The sequence below is a fragment of the Eublepharis macularius genome, chromosome 9, assembly GCF_028583425.1.
Source record: "Eublepharis macularius isolate TG4126 chromosome 9, MPM_Emac_v1.0, whole genome shotgun sequence".
NCBI lineage: Eukaryota > Metazoa > Chordata > Lepidosauria > Squamata > Eublepharidae > Eublepharis > Eublepharis macularius.
Window position 1 is genome coordinate 24406550 of NC_072798.1, and position 18167 is coordinate 24424716.

The following is an 18167-nucleotide window of genomic DNA, read 5'->3' on the forward strand; positions in this document are numbered from 1 at the left end:
CTCAGCTTGCATAGAACATTGGCAAGGTCCATTAGACCTATGACCAAGATTATGTGTTCTGCTTATGCACTCACAACATAGCCCTAAACCCTCGGCTGCTGCATGCAGGAGTTCTGTGGCAAATGTTCCTGGATTTCACAGGCGAGCAAGTCCATGTGGAAAAGATTGCCTGAAAGAAGAAAGTTTGACAACCATTGCTCTAGGGCTAAAGAGAAGAATGAAGATACCTTAAAAAAAAGTACAGCTGTGATTATCCATATATTTACTTACAATAAACTAATCATTCAAGACTTATTCAAAGTCTCTCACTCCTACTGGTTCAGTGCTCTCCATAAACATGTTAAATGTTATCTTGCATGTTTGCAGGGCTGGGCATCTTGGAAGTTGCATGTGGCACAGAAGTTTCTTCTTTTTGTTGAACCCTCTGAAGAATTCTGACAGTATAGCCTAGTTTTGTTTTTTCCTAAGAACAAAAGGTGGGACTCCTTTGAGAAGAAATTTTCATTAAAATTATAATACTTTGGGAATTCTGTTGCATATTGGCAGGCAAGAATGTTTAAGAAACAGGTTTCGATTACCCACAGTTACTGGTCATCTTTATTCTTTTAGGGTGATCCCAATGAAATTTCATTCATGCCCACACCTATTGCAGTGTCCATTATGCATATTAAATTACCCAATTTTAATGATGAATTAACAATGTGTTTTTATAAGTGTTTATATATTAAGGGAGTTTTGTTATTAGCTGTCTTGAGAGAGAAGCTGGGTAGAAAATTTAAATACAAGAATATTTTAAAGATTTTGTGACTCAAAGCACATAGGATTTCCTGGAGGTTTCCAACTGAAGCACTAACCTGACCTGAATCAGCTTCAGCAAGGTTGCTATGTAATGCTTCCTGCACCCTGGGCTCAAAGCAATGCATTGCAAAAAACAGATTATATGCAGCAAATATTTTTTTTAAATTGAGTAAAATGAATTAACACAAGTTTACACCTGAATTTTGATTTTTTTTTGCACAGATGTTCTCAGTTTATATATTTTGTTTTGAATGTCCTGCACTGGTTTTTTCCCCCTCTAATATTTGCAGACAGCAAAAACAAAACCCCCAAGGGCAAGAGTAGTAGCAAAAGGACACGGGCTGAAGCCAGTGAGAAAGGGTAAGGTAGAAAAGCAGGGCAGAGAAGTTCCACTCTCTGAAAACTGGAGCTTTTGACAGTGTAGTGCTCGTTCCCCTGGGGATGAGGGTGTTGGAAAAAAGGAAGGGAGGACCACCTTTTGCTGTAGGTGAAATTTGGAGACCACCTTGGGCAGAAATTCCATGCTAGTGTGGAGCATGACCGTACCAGGGAAAAACTGCAGGAAGGGAGGGTCACACCGCAGAGCAGACCGCTCCCCAACACGCCTAGAGGACGTGACTGCCACCAGAAAGGCTACCTTCTGTGTGAGTAAAGGCAAGGGACAGGTGGACAGGGGCTTGAAGGGCCGGAGCATCAGTTGGGAGAGTACCAGGGACAGACTCCACTGAGGAATCAGCGGGGCCCTAGGAGGGAAGGTCTTGAAAAGGCCCTTAAGGAACTGCTTGGAAAGCCAGTGTGTAAAAACGGTGTTTCCATCAATCTGCTCATGAAAAGCAGAGATCGCAGGACAAACCTAAAGGAACTAACAACAGAACACCACTGGTTGTCACCTATAGCTCCCAGCTCAAACCCATCCAACGTATCATCAGTGAGCTACAACCCATCCTGGAAAATGATACCTCTCTCTCAGAAGTCCTGGGTGGAAGACCTTTCCTTGCCTACAGACAGCCCCCCAATCTTAAACGACTTCTCACTTACAATCATGAATCGGCCAGCAGAGTCACCAGCACAGGTACCAGGCCCTGCAACAGACCCAGATGCCAGCTCTGCCCCTATATCTACCCAGGGAATACAATTACAGGACCCAATGGCATCAACTACACTGTCTCTGGCTCTTACAGCTGCTCATCCTCCAATCTGATATATGCCCTCATGTGCCAACAATGTCCTTCTGCTCTGTACATTGGACAAACCAGCCAACCTCTACGCAAAAGAATAAATGGACACAAATCTGACATTAGAAATGGAAACGTCCAAAAACCAGTGGGAGAACACTTCAATCTACCAGGACATTCCACCAAAGACTTAAAGGTCGCTGTGGTTCAACAGAAACCTTTCAAAAACAAAATCCAACGGGAGGCTGCTGAATTGGAATTCATATGCAAATTTGACTCTGTCAAGCTGGGACTGAATAGAGACTATGAATGGTTATCACATTATCACAGGTAACAGATTCCCTTTACAGAGGCGTGGTCTGGGGGAGCCCAGTGACGCCTGGTGTGGGCTTTCGGGGACCACAGTTCTCTTTGTCAGATGCAGCTGGCAGGGAGAGCTGTGGTTACCGAAGGCTTATACTACATAGGAATTGGATACTTTCACTGCTACAAACTAATACGGCAAACTGACTGCACACCAAAAGGAGATGTTTACATTTCCAAGCAAAGGAATGTTTTGATTGCCTCCACGCTAATTGCATTCTGTCCCCTTGTGATTTATGTCCCCTTCTTTCTCCCCTCTCTCCCCTCCTCTTCTGTATTTGACCAGTTCGGATCATGCATCTGACGAAGAGAACTTGATTCTCGAAAGCTTATGCTACAATAAAATTGGTTAGTCTTAAAGGTGCTACTGGACTCTTTTTGATTTCATAAACAAGACTGTGTTGCTAAATAAATCCTAGGTGTGGTAAATGCTCAAGGTGGAGCAATATATACACTGGCCCCACCCGGGCAGTGGCCCTGGTAACTGGAGCTTTAGTTCTATATAAAGCCCTTTGAATTGGAAACCAACATTACTTGGCAAAGGTAAGAGAACTAGACATGTATTCTGAATATGATCATTTCTAACCATTATAATTTATTAGAAAGGTTATGATACAAGTGGTTTTATTTCATCTTAATTTATATAGTGATTCACAATACCAGCATGAACACTTGAAATACCAGCTAGATTATTCTGGAAGACGTATAATGATTATTCTGCATGTCATATATGATGAGTTTGATCCTAAATAAAAATTAACTTTTCTTTCTTGCAGGTTCTGTTACTTGAAGCAGTAAAGGTTCATTTTTCCAGAATGTCACAGAGTATGTTACCTTTAATTTTTTATTTTTTTGAAAATTAAATTACAATTGATGTTTGACAGATAGAGACCTGTAACAAAATGCTGCAGATTGTTTTTATTTTTCTTATGTACCCTTCATGTAAACTGCAGTATGGAGTATAAATTAAGGAGCTGAGTAAAACGGTTCTTTTTAAGTGTTTTAGAATTATGCTTTCCCTTTAGCCCACTTCTTAAATACTTTTTTTGCCTTTTCCCTCTCTCCACCTTTTTTTCATTCTGCCTTCTTTGTCCTTTGCCTCTGCTTCACCATCCCTACGGCATCTTCCTATTTCCCTGTAACTTGCTTGTCCACCCATGGCATTCCTTTCTGGCTCCAGTCCTTACAACAGCTCCCCTGTCACCTTTCCTGATTCTGTCTTCCTCCCCACCACGCTCGTTTTGTTTCCTATTCCATCACCTGAGTATTCTTTCCCATGCAGCATTCCCTTTCCTCAGAGCTTTCCATTGTCTTTCACCCTTCTTATCTCCCCATAGTCACACTATACCCTTTGCAGCTTGCAACCCTTCCTGATATTTCCCTCCCTTTCCTGCTCCCTCCTGCAGCACCACTTCCCATCCGGGTTCCTCCTCTCTATTTCTGTGTATTTGTAAACAAACAAATGCACACAAGTTTTCATATCCAAAACAACATCAATTTTTTAAAATCCAAATTTACTAGTGGCAAATTTGGATGGTTGCATGCATTTCCTACCCCTGTAATTTTACAACGTATACAAGCAGGGGTCCCGTGAGGAGTTGCAGAGGGTGTGTGAGTCTCATTTCCCCTTCTCCCAGTATTTCCTCTTTCCCTCTCCTGAAAGCCCCTATAGCATTTTCCCTTTTCTTGCTTCATTCTCTCCTTCCCACCTACCAGCCAACCTTCCTTTATATGCCTCCCTGTCTTCAGCTTTCCCTCCTTCCCTCCTCTTGATGCCCTCTAGCCAAGAAAACTATAGCCCCACTTGCACAGTGCCATTTCCAGGCCAGAATCTATTGTGCAGTGGAGAACTAATGAGGACTTGCAGGAGGAACCTAGGGATCCCATTCTCCCAGTGGGAGTAGGAGATCCCCTGCTTTTACCCTCTGCCCCCCACTTCTGCTTACTTGGCCGGTGGAGGAGGAAGGCTGGGGGTGGGGAGGGCCTCCTGGGCGCGCTCCTGAGGCGACATGACAACATCACAGATGTCATTGTGCTGCCCCAGGAGCACTCCTGCGCTTCACCGCGGGCCATTTTGGGCCCCAAATGGGCTGAATTGGGCCTGTTTGAGGCCCAGATCAGCCTGCTGTGAAGCGGGCATGCACCCCTGTGCCTGCATGGTGACGTGGTTCTTGGAATGTGGTTCTTGGTGGTTTTTGGAATGTGAATTTCTTGTAATCTTCCCTGCATATTCACTCATTCATACTTGCATGGATTAAAGAATAAGGAAGGGAAGAAGAAGATAAGAGCCAGGTCTTCCCTCCTCCTGCTGGGAGGGTAAGGGGACCTGGCAACCCTAGGGGAACTTCATTTTTTCCTGCATCCCTCTGTATCCCCTTCCCCACATTATTTCTTTCTCCTGGTAACCCTAAGGATCCCATTTCCCCAGTAGTGGTGGGAGACCCCCCACTCCCATCCTCTGCCCACCATGCCATCTCTCATCTGGCTGGTGGAGGGAAAGGCATGGGGACGAGGCAAGAACCTGCCAGATGTTATTTCTGGGGCAATGCAGAGGCACTGGATTATGCCAGAGGCTGATTGGGTAAAAATCAGCTCCAAATTCTAGATTAGGGGCCAATTTTTACCCAGTCAGTCCTTGCCTTGACCCATCACTTTCTGACACGATGCAGAAGTGCTCTGGAGCATGTGTAAGTCTCTGGATCAGCCCCCCTGCTTTCCTGCCCGAAGAGACCTGGCAATCCTAGACGACCCCCAAATCCTTGCCTTTCCTTTTTTTTTAATATATATTTTTATTCAATTTTAGAACTGTAACAATAATTAAACAACAAACCAATATAATACATTGCATTTACAAATATTAACACAGTGCTTCAACTTTAATACATTAACAATGAGTGGTGAGAAGAGGGAGGTTGCAGATCTCTTGCTTCTATGAATTCATAAAATGGGATCCATTTTTCCCAGAAGTTTGATCCCGAAGACTGATATTCCGTCTGATATAGATTATCAGTCCTTGCCTTTCCCTGCTTCATTCTTTCCTCCCCACCTAGCAACCTATGTTTTATCTGCTGCCCATCTTCAGCTTTATTTATTATTTATTTATTTGGTCTATACCCTGCCTTTCTCCACAATGGGGACCCAAAGCAGCTGACATCATTTCTCTCTCCTCTGTTTCATTTTCACAACAATACTGTGAGGTAAGTTAGGCTGAGAATGTGCAACTGGCTGAAAGTCACCCAGTGAGATTCCACGGAGAGTGGTAATCTGAATCTTAGATCCTAGTCTGAAACTCTGACCGCTACACCACACCTGCTTTTATGAGGTGGCTGCTGTTGAACAGTAGTAAGTAGCTGGGCCTGGGTGAGTCATGCAAGTCAGGTGGTAGCAAGTCACCCAGCGGCTTCTGCTTGGTCTGGACCCAATGAGTTCTCCCTTAAAGGCCAAAACAGCTTTGAAAAGTGCTATGCACATTCTCCCTGCTTTTGTTGACAGAAACCAAAGTTTCAAGTCTTGCAATGCAATTGTGATTGCCTAGCAACAGCCACTGAGGACATTTGTTTCTTAAAGATACAGGTGCTGCTTATATTCTTTGAGGGGAGAGGGTAGTTAATCACTCTATGCATTTTTTTAAAAGATTTCATTTCCCCCCCAGACCTGGGGCACTTTTCAATTTCGTAGAAAAATCTGTATGTTCATGGCCCCAGTCTCTGGTTTTGAGTACCCACAGATTTGGTCATGTGTAGAATTAGATATATTGATTATCTCACTACTACAAAATCCTAATAATATTTTAGAATTACTAACTTTTTAAAAATTCTCCTTTTGAAACAAGTTATGTTTTAAGAAGAGAACAAAAACGTTTTCTCCCCATCTAAAAATAGCATTTACAATTTATAATTTACAGTGTTGATGAACTGGTAATTTATGGACTTGCTCTCAGGGCTGTAGTTTGTTCTAGAATAAGCCTTAGAGACTGCTGAATAAGATGTTGTTTGTATATGCTGTTTATATTAAAATTGCTTTAAGACATTCTCAATCTCTTTCTGGGCCCAGAAATATTAAGTGAAATTAGAAGTGGGGATGGGGAATGCATTAGATTAAACTAAAAACCATTTACTTGCTGTAGATCAAGAACGTGAAGCCAAGGAAACTGAGACAAAGATAAATGAAGCAAGCAAAATAGACATTGTAAGTACTGCTGTTGATTAGAAGGAACACCATGGACATGTTACATTTAGGGTTGCCAGGCCCCTGCAGGGGTAGAGGATCTTCTGCCCCCAGCTCCTGAGAGGAAAAAATGGCAGTCAGGCAGACTGTATGACATCACTTCCATGGAAACCTTGAAGCTCCTACAGTCTTATCTCGGAATTGCTGGAAATTCTGTGGTTGGGCCATAGTTTCTGGTGATTCTTAGAGAGGTGTGATATCACTTACGGGTTTTCCCAGAAGTGATGTCATGCCACCAATGTCCCTTCCCATCTCCCCCCCCCCCCCCAAAGTCTACTGCTGATTGTCAGGCTATGCATGGCAAACCTAGTTACAGCCACCATCAGGTCTACAGGAGACTTACACACAAGTTACCTGATCTGAGTCAATACTTTGGGGAAGTGTTTTTCCCCACTGCTTTTCCCTAGGGTTGTCACGTCCCCTTACCATTCCAGTGGGAGGGGGAACCCGGCACTTAACTGCTGCTCTTCATTCCTCATGTGTTCTGGGAAGTGACATCTCAAGAAGTATTAAGGACATGATTTAATTGAATTTTAATAACTGATCTTGGATGTATCCTTTGGTTTGGATAGATGGACAATCCTAAACTTGTCATTATGGGGTAAAGTAAATACACTCAAAACAAGTATTATACCTTGAATTATATATTCCTTTTTATATAATGTGTAATTCCTTTTTATAGACCTTGTAGCTATATTCATAAAATTAATACTTTGTTTTGGAAATTTATGTGGGGTACAACATCACACAAAATTTCTTTAAAGAGAATGCAAGTTTCAATCAATGAAGGAGATTTTGGTTTTCTGGACCTTAGTTCTTATCATCAGGCATGTTTGTTAATGTGTACAAATTATTGGGATTGCTCTTCTCAATTGGAGTATCCATCTTGGTCTCTCCTGGAGGCCTCTTTTTGGAACAACTTTTTAAGTGGAATGTAATAAGATCTACTTATGTTGGGATGGATTTTGTTCCTCTAATAATCTCTACAACTAGAGAAGTATTGTGCATAATATGACAATATCAATTTGACCTGTTGTCACATGCTAAACTACCATTATAGTCAAATTCAGATTTAAAACTTGGGAAGAAATCTTTCTTATACAAGGCTTCAACAAATAAGGGAATTTTTACTTTAGATCAACTGATAGATAATGGTGATGAGTTCTTGTTGTTTTTCCAACTGAGGTCTAAATATGATTTGCCAACTTCCGCTGAATGCCAGTATTTACAACTGCAATATTTGTTGGTGTCAAAATATGGCCCAAAAGCTTTGAGTGCTTCAGAATCTCTCCCGCTTTTGAAGATTCTTACTGAATCAATACAGAAAACAAAAAATACAATATTTCTATATAAATATTTGAAGTTGGTTAATAAAAATGATACACAGAGCCTTAGAGATGAATGGAATAATGAACTGGAGCATCCAGTTTTGCTAAAGTAATGGGATAAGGCTTTAAGCCATATACCTGTTGCTACTATGGATCTTAAGTTGCAACTTATTCAGCAAAACTTTCTACTAAAGGGCCGTTTCCAGACGGCCCCCCGCCTTGCGAAACGTCGCACGTCGTCGCGCGTCGTTGCGCAGAAAACGCGAAATATCGCGTTTTCTCGCGCGAGTTTTGCGCGACGTCGCGCAAAACTCGCGCGAGAAAACGCGATATTTCGCGTTTTCTGCGCAACGACGCGCGACGACGCGCGACGTTTCGCGAGGCGGGGGGCCGTCTGGAAACGGCCAAGGTTTAAGCACAGCATCTAACTGTTGGTGTAATTCACAAGATGCTTCTCTTAAGCATATATACTTTGGACATGTTCAGTCATTCAGCCCTTTGGGGAGGAATTTATTAGTTGTGTTAATTTTATGTCAGAACATCCATTTATATGTAATCCGCTCAGAGCCTGCTGGAAACGAGGGGAGGGCGGAATAAAAGTCGAAGATAAATAAAAATAAAATAAATTTTTGAGGATGTTAATGGACTGTTAAACTATTTGTCTCGCTCTTGGAATCTAACTGATGGTCAACAGAAATGGACCTTCCATATCCTTACAGTTGCTAAAATACTTCAACACTGGAAAGACAAACCCCACTTCTTGTAATTCATTGGATTGAAGACCTTATAAACATATCAACACTTGAACGTTTAGTATATAGAAGGCAATTGTGTATGGACTTATTTTTAGATATTTGGAAATCTTTTATGGATACCTATGTATATATTTGCTTATACTGTTTTGTAGCCAGCACATTCCTTTTTTGGGGGCGGGGGGGTTGCTTTTTAATTTTTTTTCTGTTTTTCACTAAAATAGTGCTGCTGCTGCTAAGAATAAGAATATAAGAATAAGATACCCTGGTCCCAAGCCATGTAAGGCTTTAAAGGATAAAAAGAGTGGTAGCCAGTGTAATTGCTATAATATTGGGCTTTCATGTTCCCAATAGCTGGCCCCAGCCAGCAGTCTAGCTACACCATTCTGTACCATCTGCAGCTTCTTAACTGTCTTCAAAAGTGGCTCCAAGTAGAGCACAGTTGAGATGTATCTAAGGTATGGATCACTGTAATCTCACTGTTAAATTAGATCTCTGCAAAGATATTTCTGCTTCAGATTGGCAGAATATGCAGCTGCGCGAGTAATTGCAAGGGTCCCAATTAGGGAACATATAACACCTATACTACGTCAGCTGCACTGGTTACCAGTTGAGTACCAGGTCCGGTTCAAGGTTTTGGTGTTGACCTATAAAGCCCTATGCGGACTGGGCCCAGCATATCTGCAGGACCGCCTCTCCCTAAATATACTCCAGAGGACACTTTGTTCTACACACACAAAACTTTTGGTGGTCCCCGATCCTTGCAAGGCTCGCCTGGCCTCGACCAGAGCCAGGACCTTTTTGGTCCTGGCACTGACCTGGTGGAACTCTCTGACTGAGGAAACCAGGGCCCGGCAGGATTTATTATCTTTCCGCTGGGCCTGTAAGACAGAGATGTTCCGCCAGGCATATGGTGGAGGCCAGGCTGGGCCCCCACTGGCCATACTAAAGATCTGTCCACCACCCTACATATGAGCCAGGGCTTGAAAAGGAGTATTTATCATCGCCATCTGAAGAGAAGCTGTATTGTATAAAGTTGTTTTAATGTTTTTTTATTTAATGTTATTTGTATACTGTTTTATCTGATTTTAACTGCATTTATGTACATTGAAATGTTGAGCTCCGCCCTGAGCCCGCCTAGTGGGGAGGGTGGACTAAAAATCTAATATAATAAATAAATAAATAATATGTTCCCATTAAGTTTATTTATCAAAAGATTCATCAATGTGACAATAATATGGTGAGTATACTTCCCAGAGCAAATAGCTTCTGTTTGATTTGTTTTCTGCCACAATAGACAAACATAGCTACATCGCTGAAGTTACCTTCCAAGATCACCCTGAATGAACTAATTCAATTCTTCAAAAATAAAGCCTCATAAAAATAGCACACATATATTTGATTTAAATCTTGAACATTAGAAAACACTGATAAAAATGAGAAACTTTTAAAGCGATTCTTCTAAACATATATAAAGGAAACAAGTCAGGTAAAATATGAAACATATGCCATTACAAAATAGCTCTTTAGGAAAATATGAAAACATCTTTGCTTGAAGACATAACGGTTCTAGTAAGCAAGATAGTAAACAATATTTTGTCTAGCCCATCAGTTAAAATTAGGGTTTCCAACCACGGGGCCTGGAGATCTCCCAGAATTACAACAAATCTCTGAACTATAGAGATATAGGTTTGTCAGGTCTCCTGCCCCCCCCCTCCAGTGGGAGATCGGAGGCCCGGCACTTACCTCACTGTTGCCCCCCGTTGCGCATGCCTAAAGCATGTGCGCACTCCCAGCTTGTGCGATGACCTCTTTGGGGAAATGACATTGTGGGGGTGCATGCCGCCCTGGGAGTGCTCCTGTGCTCCCCGGGAGGCTGAATTGGGCCCAGTTGGGCAGATTTGGGGCCCAACTTGGCCTGAATCTGGCCACTGTGGAGCAAAGCAGTGCTCCGCAGATTCCAGACAAATTTGCCCCAAATTGGGCTGCTGCAGTGTGTGGGAGCACACTGTACTACCCAGGAGCATACAACGCTGCCCAGGCACATTCCCCCTCTGCTAGCCAGGTAAGCAGGGGTAGAGGGTAGGGGCGGGGAACCGGCATCTTTATTTCCTCTGCAGAAAATGGCAGCTTTGGAGGCTGGACACATGGCATTATACCCCATGAGGGTTACCCAACCCCTTGCTTGGGGTGGGGAATCTCCTGCCCCCACCTGCATCTCCCCAACCCTGCTCACCCTGGCCTGCTGGGGGGAGGAGTGTCGGGAGGCTGGCTGGAATTTCTGAAGCATGTGGAAAAATGGTTCATGTGCGCTCTAGAGGCTTTCTGCTGATGTCACTTTCTGTTTAAAACAGAAGCAGAGAAGGACAAAATTGGCACAAAACATAGTAAGTTGAAGGTAAGGGGGAGACCCAATATCCCATTGAGGTCCCTCCTCTCCCCAAACACTCCAGGAATTTCCCAGTCCAGAGCTGGCAACTCTAGGTAAGATACTCCTTGCAAGCCCTGCTCTCTCTGCCTCTGCCTGAAGAGGCGAGGCGTATGGTAAACTGAGACATGGCTTCTTCAGTATTGGTGTCTTACCTTTGGAATGTCTTCCCCCTTAAGGCTTGCCTAGTTTCTACCCTGCTCTTTTTTAAGCAGCAGGCCAAAACATTTATTTTTATTCAAGCTTTAAAGGTTAATCTTTAAAAAAAAAAAACGTTTACAGTCTTCTGGAAGACGTGTGCATGGAAGGCGCAGTGATTTTTTAAATTAAATCTCTTTGTTTTTTAACAATTGAACAATAGGATGAACTGAAACCTCCTCTGCGTTTAAAAAGCAAAAAGGACCTCTTCATGTGCCTTGCTCTTCATATGGAAAATTCTCCAATGTGCGAGGATCCAGAAGGAGACGTATGTATTGTAACTTCACAGATGCTTAATGCAAGGGTCGGGGTACCAAAGCCTCTTGCAACAGGTCTCGGATAATGCAGCCTTGGACTCATCTGGTAGCCTATCATGGGCCTGATCCGCCACCTCTCAACATCAGTTCTGTCTTGTTGGGTTCAGTTTTAATTTGTTTGCTTTCAGCTATGAGCACAGCTGTTAGGGAGTGACCCAAAATCTCTACTGCATCCTGCAGTGATTTGGATAGTGAGATACAGAGTTTTAAGTAGTGCTAGCAATCTGCTGTAGGGCAGGGAAATGTGTTCCCTGACTGCCCTATAGCTGAGATGCCTGAGACTCAGGCTACAGGTGAGACAATCAACTGTAAGGCAATGCGGGGAGGGGGGCAGCAGCGGCTAGCCTTGACTTTTGCCCAGGGCCCCAAAATCCCTAAGACTGCCCCTGCCAATAACCCAACTGGGCCAGTTGGACCACAGAGCCACTGTGAGGTCTGGAATTCTGACATAGAAGAGAACCTATATTCCAAATATATTTCAGTTTTCAAAGCATATAGTATTTTTGAGCATATAACTATGTTGAAGTTGTTGTCTGACCAATTCCCCTCCCCTCCCCCACAATATCCTTTCTTTTTTTTCCTTATCAGTTTTACAAATCTGGAATTGTAATATGTGAGTCGGACAAAGTACACAAAGTGGTGGCAATGTGCTGCTCCACAAAAAGCTTACATGCTGTGCAACGAGTCTTATTGAATACTCACATCACTTTGCGCAACTGCACTGTCTATTTGTCCAGAAAGCCTTGCTCTTCATGCTCCAAATTTCTCGTTCAAGGTAGGTCACTTATGGCATGAGGAACCAGGGGTAAGGGGTAATGTGCAGAGAAGAAAGAGAGCAGCTGAGAATAAAGTCTTGGAGACTAAGGTGTGGAAGGAGGATTGGATATTAACTTGCCAATGGTAGCAGAGAAGTCAAGGAGGATAAGGACAGAGTAGAGATTTTTACTGTGATGATGATGATGATGATGATGATGATGATGATGATGATGATGATGATGATGATGATGATGATGATGATGATAAGTGTACATATTGCACCAATACCTAGCTGATACTTAGGTCTCTGGTGGAAACTTGTATCAGCTGATACAAGTTGGCTGATAACGTGATAACGTGATCTTTATTATTGATTGTGTTGTGTGTAATTTGAATAACAACAACATTCGATTTATATACCACCATTCAGGATGACTTGACACCCACTCAGAGCGGTTTACAAAGTATGTTATTATTATCCCCACAACAAACACCAAGTGAGGTGGGTGGGGCTGAGAGAGCTCTGAGAAGCTGTGACTAGCCCAAGGTCACCCAGCTGACTTCAAGTGGAGGAGGGGGGAATCAAACCCGGCTCTCCAGATTAGAGTCCCATGTTCTTAACCACTACACCAAACTGGAATATTTCATAGTTTCAGTGGATACCAGTGGGTGGAAGCCAGACTGCAGGAAATCAAGAGAGGAGTTGAAAGATTTAGAGACATGGGAGGAAACATGTCATTCAAGGAATTCTAAGATGAAGGCTAGAACAGAGATGTATTGTTGTTAGAGACAAGAGGTTTCTTTGCGATTAGGAGAAATTATTGTACATTTGAATGCTGTGCAAGTAACCAGAAGAGACTCATAGATTGACAGTATACTAGAGAGTAGGGGTAGTAGTTGGAGAAGTGGTAGGAAGGAACTGGAAGGGGATAGGATCATAGAGAGATTGATCTGACAGTCACTCTACATGTTACTTATTTTGTGAGTTCTCCATGGAGCCAACCTGTGCTCTGCCCAGACACACATCACCTTGGAGATTGGCTTCTATTTAAAAAAAAAGTATGCAAATGGACTCAGAAAGCTGCCATGGGGGAGGGAAAGCTTCTGCCTTTCTCTCAAGTTTTTTTTTCCCTGTGGAGAGGAGACATTTCCCCATTTCTGCTGCTCCACTTGGAGGTATTGTGTACACGTGCAGCCGCAGAAAGGAGAAAACTCCTTCCCTGCACTGTTTTTGCATATGGAAAAAAGCTTGGGGGAAAAGCAGGAGAAAGCATCATCATTCTGCAGGCAGTGAAAAGAAAATTGGATGACATTCTTTTTTTTTAAAGAATTTTTTATTGGGTAGGTTAATACACATATCTAATACATACATCAGTTCCCTATAACACTCTACAACTTCTATACCGTATATTAATTAATTAAAACATATATTCCCCACCCTCCCTCCCCCTTTCTCTCTTGACCCCCAACAGCACTAAAACCTTTTTAACTCTCTTCATATTTTATCTATTCTAATATTTCTAATATTCCCGGTTCTTAAAGGTAAAGTTCCTAAACTTTAATTCCACTATCATATAGACATCAGTAATTATCCAAAGACCATAATTGTCCCTTCACATCCCACTTATTTTCCAGATATTCCTTAAGTTTCTCCCAGTCTTTTAAAAATTCATTTGAATTTTGGTCTTTCAATTTTCTAGTCAGCTTGTCCATCTCCACCATGTTCAACAGTTTTTGTATCCAATCTTCGATCTCTGGAGCCTCCACTTGCTTCCAATACTGCGCATATAATAATCTTGCTGCCACCATCATATAATATAATAATGTCCTGTCCATTACATTAATTTTTTCCATGCTAAGTCCTAACAAAAACAGCTCAGGGTTTTTCAACAAATTACCTTTTATAATTACCAACATTTCCGCATATATCTTAGACCAGAATTGTTTAGCCTTATCACAAGTCCACCACATATGATAAAAAGAGCCTTCATGTTGTTTACATTTCCAACACTTATTTGACATAGCATTACTCATATTTGCTAATTTTTTCGGTGTTAAATACCATCTATACATCATCTTATATCCATTCTCTTTTAAATTTACAAATGTAGATATTTTCATAGTATTTTTCCACAAGTACTCCAATGCCTCCATTGTAATTTCTTTATTAAAATTTAGTGCCCATTTCACCATTTGTGTCTTTACCACTTCATCTTCTGTATACCATTTCAATAACAACTTATAAAACTTAGAAATTATCTTTATTCCTTCTCCAAGCAAAAGTTCTTCTAACTCTGAGTTTCTGCTTCTGAAACCTACTTTTCTTCTGTCTACTTCAAATAGGTCTTTAATTTGTCAATGTTGTAACCATCCATATTTAAAAGATACGTCGTCTTCTTTCATCATTTTAACAGTGTCTCTTTCTATCAACAATAGTTCATCTGCGGTCTTCCTGTGCAGTCCCACATGGGACTGCGCACGCGCAGTCCTGCCGATTTCGGAGATTTTTACAGCTCAGAACCACTAGGGGGCGCCTCCGCCTCTCACTGCACATGCGCGGCCGTCTTTTCCCGCCGAAAAATAGCTCCTAAGAGGCGGGACGCCCCAATGTACCCTCAGTTCCTTTTTTGCCGCCGACTGGAAAGGTTCTTGCTGGCTCTGTTCTTCGGAAAACGTTTATTTTTCGAATTTCTGAAGATATCGGATACAGCGTTGTTTAAAAGATGTTCCACCTGCGATCGTAAAATGACCAAATCGGACGGTCATTCTGAGTGCCTGTATTGTTTGGGAGAAACCCACAACCCACAGGCCTGTAAGTACTGCCGCACCTTCACGCCGAAGGCCAGGGCAGAGAGATCGGGGAGGCTTCAAGCTTACTTATGGCGATGCGCGATGGCGGTTTCTGACCCACCTATACAGGGCAAATCCCCCGCGCCGGTAAGATCCACCACTCCGACTTCAAAACCTTCGGAGAGGTCGCCACATCCCCGTCAGTCTCCCACATCGACTGTTTCGAGGCCCCCGAGCCCGGCACGATTGGTTTGGAGCTCTCGACACCGACTACTCCAGCTCCGTCGGATCTGGTTTCAGGGTCAAGGCCTGCATCGGAACCGTCTGGTTCCATGGCTGGTGACCAAGCTGGGAGAGAGAGCTCCGTAGCTCCTTCGGAACCGAGAACTTCTCGGAGTGGATCGATGTCGGACTGTCCAAATACTTCGGTCAAATCCTCGGATCCGAAGCGTCCATTGGGCTTGGTGGAGGCGAGTCTGGAAAAGAAAAAGAAGAAGAGGAAGCATCCGTCTTCCAAATCTGACAAACAAGTTTTAGAGAGTGTTATCACCCCTCATCAAGATCAGCAGGGTGTTTCCAAACCCGAACTTACCTCAAAAAGAAGCCATCATGGATCCGGGGACGCGTCTTCACCCAGGAGGACTCCTGCTCCCGATAGGTCCCGGGGATCTGATGTAATTATGATCGAGAAACCCCCGACTCCTTTGGGGATACCTCGTTCACCTTCCCGTGACTCCTGGTCTTCTTGCTCTTCTCGGACTGACAGGGGCCATTCAAGGTCTCGCCGCTCCGACAGATACAATCCGTACTCGAGCAGACATCGCTATTACAGAGAGGGATCTTATGGTTCCAGACGGGACATTAGAAGGCGTTCGCGCTCGCCGTCCCTGCATGCTGGTTCCACAGGGGGATCCAGATGAACCCCGGGTTTTCCTGACACTGAATATGATGATTACCTCGCCTATGGTAAATCTTATGATTTTCCACCATCGGAGTCGCCGGATGGAGCGATTGGGCCATTGGAGGAAGCATCCCCGACGGAGGATTTCCGTGCTTACAACAAGCTGCTCCAAAGGATGGCGAAAGCCCTTGAGATAGCTTCCTCGAGGTAGCTTCCTCGGAACCACGATCGAAGGACAAGATCCTAAAACATATGTACGCTGGGTCGACTCCAACGGTTGCCTTTCCTATGATTGAAGGCTTCGTGGAACTTTTGTCTGGTCTGAATCTAAAACCCGCTTTGACCCCTGCGACTAATAAGAAAATTGAAAATCTATACAGAATCAAGGACGAACAATGTCCGTTTCTCTCTCTTCACCCACCTCCGTCCTCCCTTGTTACGGAGGATATGCAGGCGAAACCCAAGCAAGGCTCTTTGTCAGTCCTGTCAGATAAGGACAGTAGAAAGATTGATTCCCTGGCCAGGAAAGTCTATACGTCTACAGCATTTGGCATTAAAATAGCCAATTATGCCGCAATGATGCCGCGTACCAACTACTGTTATGGAAGAAGGTAGCCACTTTTGTGCCTTAACTACCAGAGGACCAACGGGTCTTCCTTCGAGTTATCCAAGAGGAGGCTGTTCGATTGTCAAGGCACCAGATCACAGTGAGCAGAAATATGGCTGACACCTCCACCAGGGCACTCTTATCCGCTCTTGTGTTGAGAAGATTCGCTTGGTTGAGGACCACTGCCTTACCCATGGATACACGGGCTAAAGTGGAAGCTCTCCCCTTCGAAGGGCTGAATCTGTTCTCTGAGAGAACAGATGAATATCTGTCAAAGAAGCGTAAAGACAGGCTGATGGCTCGATCTTATGGCGTGACGCACCAACACCAGTCTGGTCGCCCTCAGTACAAGCCCTACAATAGATATCGGCAACAATGATACCACCCTTATTATGGGTACAGGTTCCAACCTCAACGTCAGTACCAGAGCCCACAACCTACCTTTCAGAGGAGGCAGGGCGCTAAGAACAGGCAAGGCAATAACCAGGATCAGCCCAAATATTTGGGACATGCACAGAAACAATTCTGACAATCACAGGGACCTGACCCCTACTTTGGGGACAGGCTGTCTTTTTTCTTTACTGAATGGTGTAATATTACTTCAGACGTTTGGGTGTTGAAAGTAGTTAATGTTGGATATAAAATTGAGTTTGTCCAGTGGCCTAGTCTCTCGCTCCCTGTTCTTTCTTCTCAGGTGCCCCAACCGGGGGTGGTCTCAGAATTATCAGCGTTATTATTGAAGGGGGCTGTTGAAGAGGTACCCTCTTCTTCTTCCCGCATTGGTTTTTACTCGAACCTTTTTGTGGTGGATAAAAAAGATGGGGGTCTTTGCCCCATCCTGGATCTTCGAAAATTAAACAGATCTGTAAAGGTTCGAAAATTCAAAATGACCACTCTGCAAATGGTCTTGGCTCTGCTACCCTCTGATTCGTGGTTTGGGGTCTTAGACCTTAAGGATGCACACTTCCACATTGCCATTTTCCCGGAGCACAGGAAGTTTCTTCGTTTTACCTATGGTACTCGGATTTTCCAGTACCGTGTCCTCCCTTTTGGTTTGTCCACGGCCCCCAGAGTGTTCACTAAGTGTATGGCGGTGGTGATTGCCTTCCTTAGGACTCAGGGCTGCTGTGTTTTTCCCTATCTTGATGACTGGCTGATTGTTGGGCAGTCTGAAGGGGATGTTAGCAGTCAGATTTCAGTCACTTTGACTACCTGCCTAAAGTTGGGGTTATTTGTGAAACAAAAGAAGTCAAAGCTTGCCCCGGCTAGGGTCATCCAATTCATTGGGGACACTATTGATGGTTCTCAGAATGCAGGTTTTTTGCCCCTGGACAGAGCTGGTAAGATTATAGCTCTTATCAGAAGGTTCAAGAGATGTAGGTTTCAGCTGGCTAGACTTATTCAGGTTCTTTTGGGCTGTATGGCTGCCACTATGGCGGTGATATCTCTAGCGAGACTGAAGATGAGACCGCTTCAACTGTGGTTTTCGAGAGCCTTTTTCCCTGACAGGGACTTCCAAAGAAAAAA

General features: G+C 43.5%; 1 protein-coding gene across 2 annotated transcripts in view; it reads left to right on the forward strand.

The window, feature by feature from the left end:
* Nucleotides 1–3116: 3116 nt before the first annotated feature.
* Nucleotides 3117–18167, forward strand: part of LOC129335415 (cytidine and dCMP deaminase domain-containing protein 1-like) — a 92483-nt gene continuing 77432 nt past the window's right edge. For both annotated transcript variants that reach the window (XM_054987868.1, XM_054987869.1), the window contains exons 1-4: nucleotides 3117–3161; nucleotides 6463–6524; nucleotides 11433–11537; nucleotides 12175–12361. In XM_054987868.1, coding sequence (XP_054843843.1) covers nucleotides 3152–3161; nucleotides 6463–6524; nucleotides 11433–11537; nucleotides 12175–12361 — 364 coding nt within the window. In that variant the 5' untranslated portion in view covers nucleotides 3117–3151. The remainder of the gene's footprint in view (nucleotides 3162–6462; nucleotides 6525–11432; nucleotides 11538–12174; nucleotides 12362–18167) is intronic.